The 19,784-nt window shown below is 35.4% G+C and overlaps 1 protein-coding gene across 9 annotated transcripts in view; it reads right to left on the reverse strand.

Moving 5' to 3' along the window:
• The window catches only part of LOC121411188 (histone-lysine N-methyltransferase 2C-like), a 74,490-nt gene that overhangs the window by 39,448 nt on the left and 15,258 nt on the right, over window positions 1-19,784 (reverse strand). For 4 of the 9 annotated variants that reach the window (XM_041603758.1, XM_041603752.1, XM_041603750.1 and 1 more), the window contains 26 exons: window positions 18,552-18,646; window positions 16,941-17,312; window positions 16,491-16,724; window positions 15,831-15,961; window positions 15,514-15,623; window positions 14,942-15,046; window positions 14,176-14,233; window positions 13,366-13,546; window positions 12,673-12,787; window positions 11,888-12,081; window positions 11,337-11,497; window positions 10,633-10,808; window positions 9,992-10,141; window positions 9,462-9,584; window positions 8,476-8,610; window positions 7,697-7,801; window positions 6,810-6,991; window positions 5,991-6,155; window positions 5,302-5,480; window positions 4,642-4,863; window positions 3,987-4,130; window positions 2,837-2,965; window positions 2,123-2,235; window positions 1,345-1,545; window positions 556-679; window positions 102-248 (listed from right to left, as the gene is read on the reverse strand). In XM_041603758.1, coding sequence (XP_041459692.1) covers window positions 102-248; window positions 556-679; window positions 1,345-1,545; window positions 2,123-2,235; window positions 2,837-2,965; window positions 3,987-4,130; window positions 4,642-4,863; window positions 5,302-5,480; window positions 5,991-6,155; window positions 6,810-6,991; window positions 7,697-7,801; window positions 8,476-8,610; window positions 9,462-9,584; window positions 9,992-10,141; window positions 10,633-10,808; window positions 11,337-11,497; window positions 11,888-12,081; window positions 12,673-12,787; window positions 13,366-13,546; window positions 14,176-14,233; window positions 14,942-15,046; window positions 15,514-15,623; window positions 15,831-15,961; window positions 16,491-16,724; window positions 16,941-17,312; window positions 18,552-18,640 — 4,045 coding nt within the window. In that variant the 5' untranslated portion in view covers window positions 18,641-18,646. The remainder of the gene's footprint in view (window positions 1-101; window positions 249-555; window positions 680-1,344; window positions 1,546-2,122; window positions 2,236-2,836; window positions 2,966-3,986; window positions 4,131-4,641; window positions 4,864-5,301; window positions 5,481-5,990; window positions 6,156-6,809; window positions 6,992-7,696; window positions 7,802-8,475; window positions 8,611-9,461; window positions 9,585-9,991; window positions 10,142-10,632; window positions 10,809-11,336; window positions 11,498-11,887; window positions 12,082-12,672; window positions 12,788-13,365; window positions 13,547-14,175; window positions 14,234-14,941; window positions 15,047-15,513; window positions 15,624-15,830; window positions 15,962-16,490; window positions 16,725-16,940; window positions 17,313-18,551; window positions 18,647-19,784) is intronic. The other 5 variants (XM_041603755.1, XM_041603754.1, XM_041603757.1 and 2 more) reach the window with 5 other exon arrangements.

Consider the following 19,784-nt stretch of genomic DNA (forward strand, 5'->3'; position numbering starts at 1 on the left):
CCAAAGATTTTTTTGCTGAGGGACGTTTATTTCTTTCTTATATTGCCTCCCTCTCCCCTCCCCCCCCCCCCCACCAACTGTGCAGAACTAAATATGCATACCTTCAGGAACAATGTGTAAATTATATGAAAGCAATGAATCCAGCTCATTCATGTGATCAGATGATGAACTGGCTTGAGTTGTGTGTGCGTTTGACTCTGCTGTACTAGACTGTGTAGCTTCGGCATCGATGCTGTCAATATCCAGGTCTGAAAAGCAATACAAATATTACACATATCCCTAAAGCTAGATTGTGTAAAGAAGACATTTTGTTAAATCGGAGCCCCAGAATAACAAAGTCAACAATCAATAACAAACAAGGCAATGGTCAATCTTGTTCAGTGTTGCATGTAAATTTGGTTCAAAAGATTACCAATGACCAATCAGAAGCTACAATACTCAGCTTTTAACACTGAAAATACATCAATTTGCATATGTATATTGGTTTTTCATTGGCTTTTCATTGATCAATTTTCATTTGTCATTTCCGATAAATGCTTCTAAGTATTGACTCACTTTCACCATTCTTCCCGAGACCATCTCCTATCAGCATACCAAAGAGTTCATCCTGAGGCAAGAAGTTGAGGGGATCTTCACCAGAACCGAGTTCTCCCGCAGCACCGTCTACCGTTCCACCAGCCTGGTAAACAAGGGAGATTTCAAAATAAGCTCCAGTTGTGGGGGATGTTTCACAATGATTGTATTATAACTAAAAGTTACATTTAAATGTGGACCTATTTTCTGAAACATTCATCCTTAATATCAGGGAAAAAATGGAAGCTCACAACATTTTGTTCATCTTTTCACAAATAGAACATATGTTTTTTCAATTGTTTATTTAGTGTAAGGACAATCAAGTCAACAACAGAATCAATAACTTACTTAAAATATAATAATATAGACAAATGTTTAATACAAAATATCAGAAGATTTGAAGTAGGCAAAGTATTGTTGAACAAAATTGAAATCAATTCAGAAAGCAATCAGAAAAATCTGTATGGGGGGGGGGGTGTTGAACGACATATTGAAAAAAATGAAGGGCACATTTCCAAATCTGATATGAATATAATCATGACTAAAATTGACCTTAATGTCACTATTTAATGTCTCAGTTCCAAATCTGAGTCCTCAATTCAATCAGTTTGAACATATCAATTATAGACTGTATATGGCTAATTTCCCTATAACAATATAAAAAATACAATAAATTTCAACTGAAAGTCTATGGCAAACAGTGCACAAAAATTAAAATTAACCAAAAACATAAATTGCATCACATGATGCTACATGGCCTTGTTCATGTACCTCTGCTTGATTGGGTTGGGTCTGTTTAGACGAGCTTGCACTTAATGATGACTTCTGGTCTGCTGAGGGCAGTTTGATGATTTCAGTACCTTTACTTGGCTGAGATGGCTTTTTGCTCTCTTCGTCTGAGATATCCAACTTTGTGTTGAAGGTAGGCTGCTCTTTACTTGAATTAAGAAGCATCTTACCAAAGAATGCCTCCTATATAATTACCGGAAAGTGAAAGCAATGGTATTTCATTAACCCACTCTCATATTAAACTTATAGCTTCTACTTCTTAAATGCATGGAATGGGTTAAATATTTGTTAAAATCTTTTTTTTTGCAGCTCTATGATATGCGATCATCTATGTTCAAAGGGCTTTTCTAAAAGAAACATAAAAAGACTACCAAAAGGGGCAACTATATATTCAAAATGCGAAATTCAAAACTTCACAAGGAATCAATTGATGAAAAAGATTTATACTTTGTAAGATGGAAATTTCCAATTATACTCAAGTTATTGAAGTTTACTGAAGTTTTAGACCATTTTTAAGCGGCTGAACCTGTGGATTTGCTAACACAATGTTTGCTAAACACAATGTTTGCTAAACACATCAACACACAGGTTTGGTTTAGATTTTCTGCAGATGTACAGAGAGTACAGTTACCTTTTACTGGACTTCAAAATTAAATCTTGCAAAGTCATATTTCCTGTGAAATTCAGTGAATTTTGTGTTCTTTGACAAAATTTTGTTTTCAATCTCAATGAAAACTGGGGATGACGGCTTAAGACATACCTGAAGATATGATGGAAACTGGTTCTCTAGCTGACTTCTCTTGTGGGCTTTTTTCCTCTTCTTTGATTTTTCATAGTAACCTTCTTCTCCTAGTGAATGAGTTCTCTGGAGAACTGATCAAATAGATATCAAAAATGCATTTCAAATAGGAGATCTGATAATCTTGTTGTTCAATAGACATCTGATGTGTAAGCTAGTTCAAGCTCGTTAGTAATTTGACCAGGTTATTATGTACTTTTTTTCTCTTTTGGAATAACATGTGGATTATCTACATTGTTGAAAAGGATTATTCATGACGTGCTGTGTAATGCCTTTTTTTTACAAAACAGGCATCATGCAGCATTTCATTTTTAATCTCTCCACTGTCGACTCACTTTACATTGCACGTGCATCTGAAGTATGCAACACACCATCTGAACTTAGATATGAAGAACTTGGTTTCTCAAGTAACTACACCCATTTCGTTACAATAAAAACTGAGTTATATATGTCACAATGTCATTCAGATAGGTACCTGTCTTCAAAAAAAAAAAAATTATTTCAACTGAAAGCAACAATTAGAAAATAAACTTTCTACTTTCATCTTTCCATGGACACCACTACCAATATCATCAAGAAATGTATTATTCTCTGAAGAATCAGTAGTGGGCTTCTTTTGTTGACGGGGGTGTCCATGTATGAAAATCAGCATTTTGGAAGGAAGTTATCACTTACGTTCTGATTGATCCCGGTATGAATCCATGGTATCTGGAGCCCCTTCCGACATACTTCTACTCATAGCTGCCATCCGGTTCTCCTTGTGAGAGTGAAAGCCCCTGGGCTTGGCAATGAAACCTCCTACACCTGCAAGTCAAATGTATTTCATTAATGGTATTATAGTAGTAATTGTCTACCATATAAGCCTGCTACAATATCATCAAACAGAGAACCTTGATATATTGCTACTTTGTAAGATCAGCAAATTAAATATTATTAGCATTTGCTCACACAATACAAACAGAAGGAATGAACCAATGGCATATTTCTGCATTGCCTAATCCAAAAAAAAAGACATAGGTTTAATACCTTTCTTAAGATCATATTTACAACAAAGGATTTACACATTTACATGATATTAGAACCTTAGTTAACTACCAGATTTGGGGGCCATTTACTACAAAAAAAAAGGCGGAGTACAATTCTAATACCTCTGAGGTTCCTTCAAGTAAAGGGACTGTATAACCCTGCTAGGTTATCATCTCTCCGAATAACCAGAATGCAGCTAGGCTGGTCATAATATATCTGTAAAGCACTTTGTGCAATACAAGCTATTTGTATCAAGTGCTTGATTCTTCCAGGTGCTTTTTACAGAAAGTGTGAATAGACATCCTATTCATGAAGACACTGTGCCTCAATTTGGCTTTCAAGCTTAGTACAATACCAACTTTTCATAAACAATCAATGCTTCTACAATACTTCTAGAGGCCTTTCAAGAAAAGTAGTCATTTACATCCTGTTTGTGAAAGCTAGTGAACTTATAGTTGGCTTGAAGCATGGTATAATACCAGCTACTTGTAAACAATCAATACTTCTATAGTACCTAGTGGCCTTTCAAGTAAGGTAGTCATTTACATCCTGTTCATGGAAACACTGACCTAAACTTGTTACACCAGCTTCTTGTAATAAATCAATATTTCTTTAGGGGCCATTCAAGGTAGATGGTCATTTACATCTGGTTTGTTAGTTGGCTTCAAGTTTTAGACAATACCAGCTTTTATCAGACACCAATACTTAAATTGGCCTTTCAAATGAAAAAGTAATTAATAAATGAATTAATACACTAATAAATTAATATTTTGCATAAATTATCTCACTGGATGCTTACCTGGCCTTAGTGATGATCTATGCTTTGATTTCTTCTTGTCATGATGGTGATGGTGGTGGTGGTGATGATGATGATGCTTTCCCTCGCCTCCACTGCTATCGTTCTTCTCACCATGACCTACTCCCCTCCATTTGTCTGGATCTACTTAGAACGAGAGAAAAAAAAAATAAAGCATACTTAGAATTGTATATCTACATATGTATAAAGAAGTAATTCATCAATAGCCACTAATCTCATTATTCATAAATGTTATCTAAAGGTAGCAAGTCTTCATTTGTTTTCATTTGTTTTTCTTGATGCTTGTTGCTTTTCCAATACCTTTTTTTTCAGCAAATTGATACTTTTTGGGATGTTCCCATGAAAAGGAGAGCTTATATGTGTATGAAAACCAAGCAACATTAATTGGCTGTCGAACTCGATACAATCAATGCATTTTGTGGTCAATCAATTAATGGAAGAGTTACAATTACTAGTAAGTTTTATTCAACAGTGTCATGGACTGATATTTTCAACAATCCTGGAATTGATGGCAATTTGCCTGACTGAACATATGTGCTCTATAATTGTGTCTTACACTTTTTCTCACCTAAAGGCTAACCCTTATAATAAGCAATATTACTGGAGAAAACATCGAACCACTCAATATTCTCCATACCTCTTCCAATACCTTCAGGGTCATATTCTTGATCAGCGATCTTGGAGATGTCCGAGTGTGGATCAGCCAAGCTACGGAGGATGGCCAGGCTACCCATCTTCAGACTGGATCTGACCTTCTTAGATTTCTTGTGAGTACGAGCCATTGCCATGCTACTGATCTGCTTGAAGCCTGTCTCTGTCAGTCTCACCCCTTCTACAGAGAACTCTTTATTATGAAGTTCTGCATGAAGAAATCAAACAAATGAATCATGGATGTTTGTACATTGAACATTTCGCATATTAGCTGTTTGACTTTAGGAAAGACTGGAATATGAAATGCAAAAACATGAGCTCAAATTTTTCATGACAATGAACAAATGATGACTTCATTTCAAATAAATTCACTTATATGAAGGCAAAAAACAAAATTGACTAAAAAAAGTTTAAATAGTAGAATTGTTAATCTATTTCTGCATATTCTAACCAAAGTTAATGTGATTGAGACTCACTATCCTCAGCACGAAAGTTCCCGGTTCTGATGATCAGTACATTCCAAACAGTGAGTTGTATTAATATTCAAAGTCCTTCAATTTCACATTGAACACCAAGTAATCTTAAACAGAATTTCAATAAACTGGTGTAAAAAAATGAATCATGGATATGTTTAAAATAAAAATACCTGGTTCTTTTATTGCTAGTTTTGGTATTCTAGGAGGTGGTTCCTCTGTACTGGGTTCTGGAAGCTGAGGTTCCGGTTCAGGAAGTAAGGGTCTGCATAGGATACAGATAAAGCCTTTATCCATGGCCCTCTCTGTTTCATCTTCAGTGTATAAGCCGTTACAAAGTGAATGCTGCCACCTGGGAGAAATAAGGGGGAAACATCATCGCATTTTAAAATTATTGTTAACTAATTTTTTGATACCTGAAAATGGTAAAGCCTAGGAGATGTGATATAAGATATATTGATCTTGATATTGAATCACACATGAAGTATTTTTGATTAGTGATAATGTCACAAAACAATTCGGTCTTAAAATTGTAGTTTTGTAACATTTTCTTAAAATAAAGACTGTGAAAGCAGTAGTTATCACTTATGTAGAACAATCTAAATAACTCAAATTGCAATACACATGTAAGGTAGGCTTAAATTGTGAAAAACTAATATGATATTCAACAATCCATTCTCCTGCTTGTAACATATTTAATGTGTTTTATCACACTAAAATAAAATAACCCTTTTTTTTTAAAGCATTAATTTAGAACTTAATTGGGAGTGATGTGTTAATGTTTAATTTCTATTAAGTTGAGTCTAAGTCTCAACATTTCATACAATAATCTCTTTTCCTGGTAAAAAGGAAAAATATGTACCTTTGACAGTGAGAGCACAGACAGAGGAGTTCATTGTCCCTGTAGATTCTGAGGCAGTATGCACAATGTGTCATGCTGGCACAGGGGCCACACTGAGTGTAGTTATTCATCCAGTCAGAATTCACCCCAGGCGTCACTGACCCGCAGTGAGTGCAGCAGACACACCTAAAACAACAAGAAATTCAACAAGTATGTCAACTGGGCTGTTTTGATTCTAACCCGCGGCTCTCTTGACTTTTCAATTCTTGAATTGAAAATTGGGGATTAAAAAAAAGAAAGAAGAGTAAACGGACAGGCAAAAGTTAGGTAAGATTGTCATGAACAACTATGATAAATGTTCAAAGTCTAACCTCCCTCCATATTCACCCCAAATAATGCTCTTTAAAAAATAGTAGATAAGGAAGGACAACACAAATGCTACAAAATTAAAAATATGAAAGGCTTTACAAGTCAATATCAATATAAAATATATTTGTAATACTCGCACAGTAAATATACAGACATGAGAGTGTGGAAATCTATGACCTGGGGAATGTTTGTGAAAAGTACTTTCAATGTATACTGACCAATTTACCCTCAGTTGATAATTGTCATAATTTGCAATCGCATGTCAGTGAAAAATCACTGAAAGCTTTTCACAAAATGCTCCCATGGTGTACATTCACACATCTTCAACTAAGAAACTGCTGCTTTTCAAAATCATCACCATTTTTGATGAAATGTTTTCTTTGTCACATACATATCCTAATGTGAAACATGATTTAACTCTGAAATTAAATGAAATTGATTTTAATCAAAAAGGTTACTGGAATGTCTTACCATTTGCATTTCCATCCACCTTTCGGCACAGTCTGCAGCGGTGGATCCAAGCAGTACGTGTGATAGCTGATATCACAGTCATCACACAGTAATAACCTAGCTTCATCGCTTGACTTGCCACATCCTTCACACACAGTACAGTCTAAACACCTCCAGCCCTTCGATAATACAACCTTCGTGATCTGAAACACAATCAAGGTATCATGCTAAAACACATTCATAGAGGTTCACGACCCCGCCTTACGAAGTGCTACGATAGATCTGATCAACCTCATCTGTATGGAGGTCCATCAATGTCATTTTTTTCTACACAGGAAATTTTTTTTAGCAATGTCCTTTATAAACAAAGAGAAGCACACTGAATTTTCAAGAAAACAATGAATGTATAACATATGCATCATTATCTAGAAAATATTTTGAATAATCATCCAGTTTAGATGATGATATTGCTGGCTTTCCATAGTTATGGTCAATCAGATCAATTGTAACTCTTTGTGAGACGGGGCCCTGGTGTCCGAGCCTACTACTTCTTTTAATGGACTTTCTCTTGAGTGATGCTACAATCATGTCAGCGAAACCAAATCCAGACCGACAAATGCCAGAATGTTATTACCAATGACAGACTATTTGTATGCTTGGAGTTGGTTTTACTGGTCTCACTGTAGCATGAAGTATTTTGTACTCTCTTTGTTGGTATCTGGGGTTTCAGTGTCACTAATTGAGATGGACTGCAGGTTCTCTAGGCAGGTGTACGTGCTCGATATAAGTCTTGTACTCATATAGCCAGTGAAATAGGTTTCCAAATTTCATGCGAGTGTTATAACATGCTAATATTTTCTTACATAGTATAGATTATACAATGAATTAAGGGGAGGATAAAGATATACCTTTATGTTGACACAGTACGGATGATAACATTGGCCGCATTGTGAACATGTTATTAATCTTCCTTCAGATCCAAGGCCAAAGCTACCACAGCTCAAACACATGTCCTAGAAATCAGAAAAAGGCAATTGTTAACATGCAATAAAGAACATGTCAAATGTAGAACATAGATTAGGATATGGAAAGAAAAATCCTCCAAATAGGCAGAGTATTGTAGCAATGTATTGTACAATCAAGTTAACTTATTACACATCAACAATAATTCCATTAAAAAAAATGTATTAGAACTAGACCTCCAAGTCTAAGCAATGGCTGCAAAAAAAAAATGCATTCCTTCTTTTGCCTGCATTTTACTATCCTTCTTCTCTGTATGTCTGTTCTCACCAAGAGTGGCTTCAGAAATGTCAACACTTTTGCACATTTAGCAAAGCCCCATTAAGTCCAAAGCAATACCAATTGTTACCCATAAAAAAGTTGCCTTAATTAGTTGTTATTGGCTTTAATGCAACTCAAAAACTGGAAATTGTAGAGCATATCATATGTGACAAGCAAGCCAATATTTGCTATGACTGCATGGTCAATGCCTGAGATTATGAGAGCCCCCCCCAAAAAAAAAAATAAATAACATACACAAAGGTAACCCACTTCAAAGGGAAATATCACCCTTCAACACCACTTAAATTTATATTGACCTTACATCATCACACATTACTCTCATTCAGTTTTTAATATGAACAAGAATAACCAACTTTCCATAAGTGTTGTTAGCCTGGTGATTTACCTGAGTAGCAGTGAACTTGTCATCCACTGAGAAGAGGACCACTGTACTATGCATGGAGGTATCTTCATCATCCTTCTCCTTAGCTGAAGGTTTCTCTACCACCACTGGCTCCAACACTTCCAACTCACTTGATGGCTGTGAAAGCAGGACATTTTACACATGAATTCAATTGACATTAATCATTTTCCTACATTCAACCATATTGAAGCAATATCAGCATCAAAGTTTTTAATACTTTTTAAATATAATGCAAAACCCCTAAGGAAGATTATAATATAATACAAGGTAAAATTTGGCAGTGGATTTATTTTTGCTAGTTAAAAAAAAATCACTAAAATTTCCTTGTGATTGTATAGCCATTTCTGCACTTGCAAAAAAAAAAAAACAATCAGTGAATATATTTACTTGTGAATACGTCATATCAGTACTAATCACAATATATTTTATGCTAAAATACCGTTTTTTACATAAATACATGTTTAATGAAATAAACAAGCTATTTAAGATAGTGTCAAAGTATCTCTCTTATCTCACTTTTTCTTGTTGCTCGCTATACTGTGATAACATGCACTGGTCTGAAAATGGGTGACCAAGATTCAAAATAAAGTTGTACTAGCAGCGTTAGGTAAACCATTTATAAAATTACATGGTTTCTACGCAGTAGGGTGATTACAAGGGGTCATTTAGGTCTTTTGAAAGGTCCTATCATTTTCTAAAAAAAACATTACAAACTATCATAACTTGTTAGAATTACTGATTACACATGAACATGAATCAATTATCAATTCATTTCAAGAACGGCACAAGCAGTGATTAAATTGTCAGCTAATGACCAATTCAGTGAAATCCTTGGTTTTGATTGGCTGAGAAGCACCAGTCCCCTGACTGTTACTACAGTAACTGTCAGAGAATGACAACCTGTCAATGCAAATGAACTTCATGAAATGATGCCCTGTATAAACTTCACTAACATCAGTTGGACTTACCGGTGGTGATGCAGGAGGTAGGGCAGCGATCTTGATCTTGGGTTTGGGACCTCTCCTCCCACCAACGTTACTCCCTTGCCTTCTCCTCCTTCCTACAGCTGCATAGCTACTACTGCCTCTTCCCTGCAACGATAATCACAATATTTCACCCATGGTTTTCAAATATGACTAGTAGTTTTGGTCGAAGGGGAAAAGATTTCAACCATGGTTTGAACGTATGTATTAAAAAAAAAAGTTCCACAAGAAACATTTTGTACAACATCAAAATGAATAGGAAATTATGGTGCGATATCAGAAAATTTATCCACTGCAACATGCAGCTTTAGATTTACTGCTGTGACAAGATTATTTGAAAATGACTGGTGTGACTCATATGTACATAACAAGCCCTCTTACATCCCTTCATTTCTCACAACAGTTCTGGGCCAATTTACCATCCTCTAAAATCAAATGATGATTTATCATCTTAAACTGTGCATCCGGGACAGTTTTTTTTAATAATTTTTTCAAGAGTATAATGGAAAGCTTACCCTTGGCCTTCCACTAAATCTTCTTCTCCCCATCCTCTCCAGCTGACTGAGTCTATCCAGTGGTTTACCTCCTCCATGATGTCTGGTGACAGAGGCAAAAGTCATTGACAAACTCCCACTAGATCCTGATAATGATGCTGAAAACTCCTGCTACAAATTACAAAACATCAATATCAGTTATATGCTCCAATCATTCAACATGTCTATGAATGAAATACACTACATGGTGATGACAATATCTGTCCATATCTCTAAAGTGTCTTGTATTTGTATTAATCTTTCTGTTTTGGTGATAGAAATTGACACAAATATGGATAAGGAATGACAATTGAATTCACAGAGGTCTTCTGAAGCCAAGTGAGCATAAAATATGACAGGAAATTTGTCCTGTATCAAAATCCTATTAAGTGAATTCCACCTGATTTACTGATTTTACAGGATTTGACTTCTGAAGACTGGCACAGAGATACAAACATTAATATACCCCTTTTCATGCACTAAGATTGGGAAGCTCTCTATCGATTGGGCAGGGCTCAATGGCAATAATGAAGGAAAAGGGAACAGTTTAACATCTTCATATTTCAAGGAGTTTTCCTGGACAATCAGAAGGGCTTGACCATTCTGGTGAGGGCTCAACATACCTGTAACTCTGGCTTCTTATCGTCTGATGTCATGGTGTAATCTGTGTCGATACTACTTAGACTAAGACTATCCTCCTGAACACTGGATGCACTCAGTGACATGTCCTGAGAGGTGTCATCAGGAATCGGAAGATGAGGAGGTGTTCTTGAGCTAGAGGCAAAAGGACTTCTTGCCCCTGTGATGGGAGAAAGAGAGGTGGGTTAAATAATGGGTTAAAGAAATCTTCAAAACCAAAATTATATAAGTTTGAGATTGGGAATAGAGTCAATTTTCAACATTCTCCCACTGAAATTTCATGGGGAAAAAGAGGTTCATTGGATGAAAAGCACTGGTTTGAAGGCAACATAAAAATGAGAAACAGAAACATGTTTCTCTCCACACTAAACTGAATGAATTCTTGACAAAAAAAGATGCATCAGTGAAAGACAAAAAAAAATCACCTTTTGTTTCACATGAAGAGCTATTATTAATAGCACAAAAATTCAATCACTGAATATAAAAACACATATAAAATATTCAGATATTAATCTCCCATGGGGTTAAAGTCCCTTCTACATTTTCTCCCCATTTATTTTATCCTACAGTACTTATTTTTTCAAGCACAGAATGTATCTCTTATAAATACTGTTAAAATGTATTTTGGAATGTTGCATCATGGCCACATATTCATCTAAGAATTTAACTTGATATTCTTATTACTCACCATCCTCAAACGGGCTTGCCGATCTTCTCCTCTCTAATTCTAGTCCCCTGTTTGGTCTATGACGACAGTCTGGACACTTGTACGGTGTGGGCTGGCCTGCAGCCTTGCTCTGTTGATACTTGCTTATAACCGTCCTGTCATCGCATTCAGCATGAACATACCTAGCAGTGCACAAACATGTATATTACCTTGAAAGTAAGCATTTCTCACCATACTTGGTATTCAGCTATCGTTCACTATTTTAGACAGTTGGCTTGCTACGACAGAACTTACTACCTAGATCTTTTACGATATAATAATTCAGCTTGATTTTAACCTCCTGGGGAGGGTTTCATAAAAATTCCTGTTTGAAAAGTTGTCAGATCTGACAACTTTTCTTGATTTGGATAAGCACTACTAAGCCTATGATAACTAGAGATAAGATCAATAGAAAGTGTGTATTATAACGAATCTGAATCTTGTTAAACAGGTGAAGTTCTCCCAAAATGACTGTTCAAAGCAATGACAGTACTTCAGCTTCAAGTTTAGCCAACAACACTATCCATTCCTACCTATTGCATAGATGACATTGGACCATGACTTTGTGCGTAGTGTGATGCCTGTATGCCTTGCCACAAATGGGGCAACAGTAGCCCTTGTTGCGTTGTTGATAGCAGCTATCACAGACTGTGTAGTTATGATGCCACCTTGAGCTGGGACCGTTACCTGGTGTCCTTGAACCACAATCAGTGCATACCCTACAGGTCTGGAAATGCGAAAAAAAAAACAATAAAGATAAATTGACAAGTTCAATCAAGAAAAAGAATCAAATAGGGATATATTGTATTTTTTTATAAAAATAAAGTTAGGATAGTTTCAATGATATACAATTTTTCTCACAATTTATGTAAAAAGCTCTCCACATAGTTCAAGGGACTACTTAAGTGTATTTCCAAATTACTGGTTTCAAACTGTATATAAGTCTTTACTTATTACACTACTGTATACTGTATGTTCTACAAATATTACACTGGTATCAGCCCTTGAAAATGTAGGTTTATTGAACAAAGCATTACGCATGACTAAAATACCATGAGCAAAACTGATAATGTTCAGCACATTGTATTCAAAGAGTGGCAGCAAATAACATACTTTTTACAGGAAGAATAGTAATTAGAAAGCCCGTCAATAACTCAATTTTAATTCAATTCATTTCAAATCAATTTAAGCTAAATAGGGCTGATCCAGAAGCCCATTGCAGTTTCCCATGTTCCAGTCATATATTCATTAGTTCATGCATAACTTTGCTAACAGCTTTTAAAGTAAACAGCCCAGAGGCAGGGTTAAGATGACTTACCTTGCATTTCCAGCCATTCTTTGGAATGGTGATCATAGCTGGTTTCAGGCAGAATGTGTGATAGCCCTTATCACATGTATCACACACAAGCATCTTGTTATCATCCCCAGGTTGCCTGAAACAGAAATAAAGATGGTTCATTGTCACCTATCTTTGATCCAGTGATTGGAAGACATCAAGCACCACAAGGGACATGTTCGACACAACCACTAAAATGGACAAAATTCAACGTTGGCAAGGGACCTCAAGTACTTTATAACTTTTTTACAGCAAAGTCCACTGGCTAACAACATACATTACAGTGAATCTATTATACTGCAGTATCTTTATTAAACATCTATATTAGCTAACGCTACACACTAAAAATCTGCTCTGTTTTAATATTTGTTACAACTCTGAATTTGATTTCTCTTCAAAGTGTCCAATATACAATGATGATATGAACTTGGTAAGTGTAAGAACTACATTGATTCTATGGTCCTGCACAATGCAACATCACAATTAATACAGCAAAAGAAGATGATTTCTTAAATTCAGTTTGAAGCTTTTTAATGACAGGCTTGCCATATTTGAAACATAAATCTCAAAAGGAAATAATTTGTCTGAGAGCTGAATTTGCATCAATGCTGGGTTATTTGCAAAGTAAGTGTATAAACATGAATTCAGATTATCTTTCTTGTATTCTCCGCTAACCTGCAGGTTTGGCATATCTTGCAGTTCGGGCATTGCCATCCTGCCCTGACTACAGGATCGATGGAGACGGGTGGGTCTAGGCAAGAGCCATGGTAGTGCTGTCCACAACTAGTGCAGAATAAAGACTCAGAGAGGTTGCCAGGCGTGTCACAGATGGCACATTCTAACTCCTCCATTTCAACTGAAAGAATAAGATGAGTAGATATAAGGTTACACAAATTTTAAGACTCAATGATAAATCACAATAGCACATTCTGGTAAATCACTGAGAGAGCACTCTAACTTCTCTGTTTTAGCTGAAAGAATACGATGAAATGTAGAAATTATACACTTATACAACAATTATGCAGGACTTTATCTAAAGCTAGGAAAGATTGCTTGGCAGATCATTCATCATATCTTCTCCACTTCAAATGAAAGAAATATGATGGAATGTACTAACAGACATTTAAATACAACTATTATTCACAACTGTTATATTCTATGTAACTATGGTGAATGATACAGTGTGGAATGACACCTTGCCCCTCCTTGCAACAAAATCTCAATTTATTGATTTTGATTTTCAATGCCCTTCAATAAGGATTGGACAACTTTTCAAATACTGTGGCTTTCTAGTATTTCTTGAACCTTTGCTACACAAACTAATCAAGCCCAAGATAACAAATATATTACAAACACCATAGCTATTTCCAAGCAATCCGGTTTCTTTAGTATTTTTCTCTGAATGACAGCTTTTGTCTTGCCATCATTAATAATTCTCTCTTGTACTGATATGGATGTGGCACATAAATTTATCATCGAACTTACCCCTATCCTCTGCTAAATCCAGATGTTCAGGACACAGCAGAATTAGAGACTTGATACCCTAAATATTGGAAAACACACAAAAAAATAAAATTATAATTGTATAGAAATCTCAGGAAGACACCTTCAGTGCAATTTTAAAAAGTCTTGAAACATCTTAATTATCTCCACAATAATAGCACACAAAACAAATATGAATGTTGATAAAAAAAATTTTTGAAGAAATGCACATACAATTTCATTGATTTTGTATTCACAAATATCCAGGAATTAAAAGGAGAACATAGAAAACAATATGTGTACTATTAAAAAATAAATCTAGACTTTAAAAACAAAACCAGAATGTATCTGCATGTAAAAGGATCTTTAAAAGCCCAAAGTAAAACTTCATCAACCCACTACTTTCAGCAAACTTTAGTTCTTGCATTAAACTTAATATGAAAAGAGCATTCCATAGCAAGTTAAGTGATATTTCCTGCTTTAATTATCTTACATATACACCATAAGTTAACCAACTAATTCATAAATTCGTAATACTTAACAATTAAAAATGCTGAAAATCACTTTTGCGAGGAAATGAAACGAAAAAGATAAATCAAAATAAAGTGAACCCAGATGAATTCCATGCTACATTTATCTCTTTAATGTAAATGAAGCACAGCACTTGGGATAAGAATTTGCGTCTAGTCAGGACACGGACCCTGGGTTAAGTAACAAATGAGAATGACACCCTTTGGTCTAGTAACAAGGCAAATGGGTAGAGGATTACCTGAAAGGAACCACTGCTTGCAGCACATGGGTAGTGATACACCCTGTTACAGCCTTGCTCCACACAGAAAATAGTGGCTCCAAACCTGTGACAGTAACTGCAGCGCTGTGATGGGAAAGAAGGACATCATAATCACAATGAAGGTAATCACAATGGCCCATATTCTGAACTTGAGTTTAAATTAAACCCTGGTTTAAAAGTTGTGGTTTAACTATGGAGTGCCAATTGGAGCACAAATCCCTTACAGTACACGTTAAATTTATTAACTCATTTGACATCCAAATTGTTCATAATTGCCTGGGAATGGTAACTGAAGTAGTTTTCTTTGTTATGAAAGCAAAATGAAACAAAACAGTAAACATAAGCAATATACAATATAAACAGAATTTTTGGCTCCCAATAATTTTAGCACAGAGTTAAATCTGAATTCAGGATACGGGCCAATGAGTTTAATTAATTCAGATCACAACAAGACTTGTTTAAACAGAAAACACTTCTATTTACTGATATATTACCAATGTAAAATAAACTTAAGATACACAATGAAGACCTGAATTGGAATGAATACATACCTGAGTGATACCTGAGAATACAGCCTTATCTACGTTGAGGAGTTGAAAGTTCTCATTTTGGCAAACACCATCTGACCAGGCAGCACAGCAATGATGTGCTGTTGTGTGACCTTTGAGGGAAATATCATATGATAAAGAGAGAAATCATACAATTAAGGTCATATACATTAATATTATTGAAAAACTTGTTCTATTTAATCCTAGGAAATAAGACCAAGCAAGGAAAAGTACACTTTGCAATTGCTTCTGCATGATCTAAAACATTTGCCCACATGTTAAAAATTGGAAGAACTCTCCAAAACTGTTTCATTCCTCACCTGTTGATTCAAAGAGAGTATGGAGATCGGGTTCTTCAGCATGGCCTACATGACTCAATTCATCCACACCCTCTAACGCAGGGTCCTTCATTGCATCTGGATTACTCCTACGAGGTGATTTACTTCTATCCCTGGAATAAATAAAATACAGAAAGTCTTTGGTGTCATAAACATACAAGCAAACATCATTCCCCTACTTTTTGAATATTGACAATTGTAATAGTCAAATTATGGGAGAGGGTAGGCACAGGGTCCTGTTTAATTGTTAACTTTGCCATTCATGGTAACTTCCATGAAAATACTGAATTAGTTTGACTGTTAAAAAATGTCAGTACAGAAATTTCACTGTGCTTGTTATCGAGATGGCAATTTCATGACAGTTGATTAAGTTGAAAACACTTATGAATGGTCATCAACGAACAGTTATCAAGAAAATTAGTGAAACCAAGAATTTCTTGTGACTTCCTAACTTGGTAGTGTTGAAAACCTATATGAAACAGAGATGTGCCAGTCTATGTGAATTAAGTCAATTAACCCATCATTTCTGCATAGCAGAAATGCACAAAAAAATTGGATGGAGATCAAAAAACCATGCAAAACACACAGTAACAACATGTGATCTAATGCTGGCAATTTATCTGAATAAAAGAAACATCTTACCCCTGTCCATGTTTATGAGTCTTTGGGGGTCCCCGAGCTCGTCTCCACGTAAGATGCTTCTGGCTCCTCTCATGGGGATTATAAGGAGCATCTTCCTCATAAGTCCGTCTTGACCTGGGTAAGGGTTTCCTAAAAGGGTTGAATCCTGGGGTGGGTTCAAACCGCAGTAGGTCACCCTGCCCTAGCAAGCTACGCTCACCACAGCAGCAGAGGGAACAGATTGGATCAGTGCTACTGGAAGGAATCAATCAAAACAAAATACAGCAATGAGCAAAACAATATTATTAAATAGATATCAGACAAACAGATAAAAATATATAAATAAAAGACAGTTTGTCACAGTATATTTCAGTTAATTTGGTGCACTGGTACTAAAAAAATCAATTCGAGTACCAGTGGAAATGGTTGGGACATGGTGTGTAAAGTTTGTTTTAACAATTTTGTACTTACCCATTATTACAATCCATTGCATCATCCTCATACTGGGTTTCATCCATTATACCAATCCCATAACCTCCCATATGCCCCGGACTGACCCCTCTGTGGCTCAGCTCAGGAGATGTTACACCACTGTCCGTTGCAGCACTGTAAGAATCCAAAGACTTGACCAGTGACTGGTCGCTACAAGTTCTTTCCACTAATTGCTCTGAATTGTCTATCATATGGGACATGTCACCGGGGTCATCGTCCTCTGGGTCATCCTCCAGTGATTCATTGTCCAAGGTTAGTTTGTTAGAAGGGTCTATGACCTCCAAGTTACTGAGAGTTGTATCCATAGTTATTGCAAGATCCGTGGGCTCCTCCTCACCTCCATCTTCCATTCTGCAATTTAATTATACAGAACAAAGTTTCAAAGTCAAAGCATTATACCAATTAGCCATCTGTCTCTAGAAGCCCATTAGGCAATGGACAGGGGAAAAGAAGTTGGCAGTCAAATGGTTTATACTTGAGACAAACCTTTATTCACATGGAATAATTTTACTTCTGATATTGGATTAGCATTTCTGGTTGTTAGATAAAACCTTTCAACTATGTTCTAAAAATGTTTTTAAATTCCTTTATGTTGCAGCTATAACAGAATGTGGAGCAAATTGCTATGCAATACCAAAAAAATTATTCTGATTCCTGTTTAAAAGAATTTAATCTGATATGAACTTCTTACCCTTGACCTTTTTCTACATGAATTTAGGCCTGTGTGCTTAGTGATAATTAGTAGGTATTTTAATATGGCAAAGCATCATGAAATAAAGTGTTTTTTTCAATACTTATGCTGAAAATAATTTTAAACTTCACAAGGGTTCTCCAGGGTGGAACGAAGTATCACTTGATAAGAGTAAAAATCACCTTTTTCTTTAAACACTGATTTTTTTTTACATCAAATAAGTATAAGGAATATATATTTTTTAAAGCTAGCATTATTTTGGAAAAAAATGTTGTATGCACAATGTTTTGAGCTTACAGTGGGTGATCTGATCCCTGCTTTCCCTTTCTCATTTTGTACATCTTTCACTATTCATTTTTTCACATACATGTCTAAAAATATTTTGCTTGTAACAAATAAGTTAATAGGACAATGGAAATCTATGCAATGAATTAGTAATCCATTCTATTTTCACAATCTTTGAACAAAAAAATTTGAATAACAGTAACTTCATGTTATACAATACCAATGAAAAAACAGAAAGATGACACCTACTTACTAACTGAATATTCAATATAAAAATGCATAACATTGCTTCACTAACATACATATAATGGCATGAAGAAATATTTGGCTGATTTTTGTGAAATTTTCTGTTATTTTACTTCTTTCATTTTAATCCATGTAAATTAGAAATTTTTCCCATGAAGTACCCTTTTCCTTTAGGTTAAGATTTATATTGAGGTCGATTGCTGCACAATGTCTAGCTTATAACATATGCAGGCACTTCTGGAGATTTGAGCAGCCAAACTGTTGTTCATGGAGGGTTTACATGTACATGTACAATGTACATGTATACATATTGAAAAGTGGGACATTGCTTATTTCCACCCAGGTACAGTATGAGTTCCTTCACATACCTGAGGCCTCTTCTCCTTTCATTGACATTGAATGTTTCACGTTTTGGCCTACCTCGCCCTCTCCTCTGCGGAATGTTTTCAACATCCATCGAGACCTACAGTATTCAATCAAAACATCAAAAATCTTTGTTCATGTAAACCAATTAGAAACCTACTTACTTCTATACACATAAATGTTGTAAGAGTAACATATTCAATCAAATCTAATAATGTCACAAAAAAGTAAATGCTCATATCCACTCAGCAGAGTGCTCTTGAAACATTATGGTTGATTCATATGTTCAAGTACACATTCACTTTTTTTCACTTGAACAGAAGACTTGTTCTTGCCCTACTTTACATGTTCCTTTGATGTACATAATGGACCTATTCTTTCTCATTGACAAAATAAGTATAGATCTGAGACATTATGGCCCATATTCTGAAGTCCGGTTTAACTTAAACCATGGTCTTACTCTGTGCAGAAATTATGGGAAGCCATAAGTGTCAAAATTTTTATGAAGTTGTATGTTTCTTATGTTTACTGTGCTCTTTCCTGATTCATCAACGGTGAAGAAAATCATTTATTTATACTTCCTAGACTATTATGAATGATTTGAGAGCCAAATGGGCTGAAATATGATATTTCCAACCATTAGTGATTTATGTAACAATTGGCTATCCATACTTAAACCACAACTTTCAACCTCAGTTTAAGTTAAACCCGACTTCAGAATACGGGCCTATGGGTTTTTTTAAAACTAAATGTTAAACATAAATAAATTGGCGCTTAAGTTTGACCTTTGTGCATAAGATTAAGAAAAGCAAAATTTGAAAGCAAGTGGGTTGTGTGGTCAAGTGGTTACTGTAGAGCATTGGACTCATAATCGCAAGGTTGTGAGTTCGAATCCCCACTCTGCCATTGTCTCCACTTTAATGAAAAGGCCCAAGAGTAATATCTGTTGTCTATAAAGTCAGCCACTATGACTGATCAACCAAGCATAAAATGTTTCCTAGGTAATTGGTTATATACCAGCTTGGCATTTACCAGCAAAATTGCTGTCTTGCAGAGTTTCTACGGGAGTTACCATAAACAGAAACAGAAATCATTTTTAAAAAACCCCTTAAACTGCCAAAATATTCCCAAAATCACAACTCAATGCTTTAAAGTAGATTCTTAATTTTAGACAGGGTAAACAATTAAAATGAAATCTTATTTCTGCAAATACAGCTTTCTGAATCGTTGACTATCTC

This window comes from Lytechinus variegatus, chromosome 3, assembly GCF_018143015.1.
Source record: "Lytechinus variegatus isolate NC3 chromosome 3, Lvar_3.0, whole genome shotgun sequence".
In the NCBI taxonomy this organism is placed as follows: domain Eukaryota; kingdom Metazoa; phylum Echinodermata; class Echinoidea; order Temnopleuroida; family Toxopneustidae; genus Lytechinus; species Lytechinus variegatus.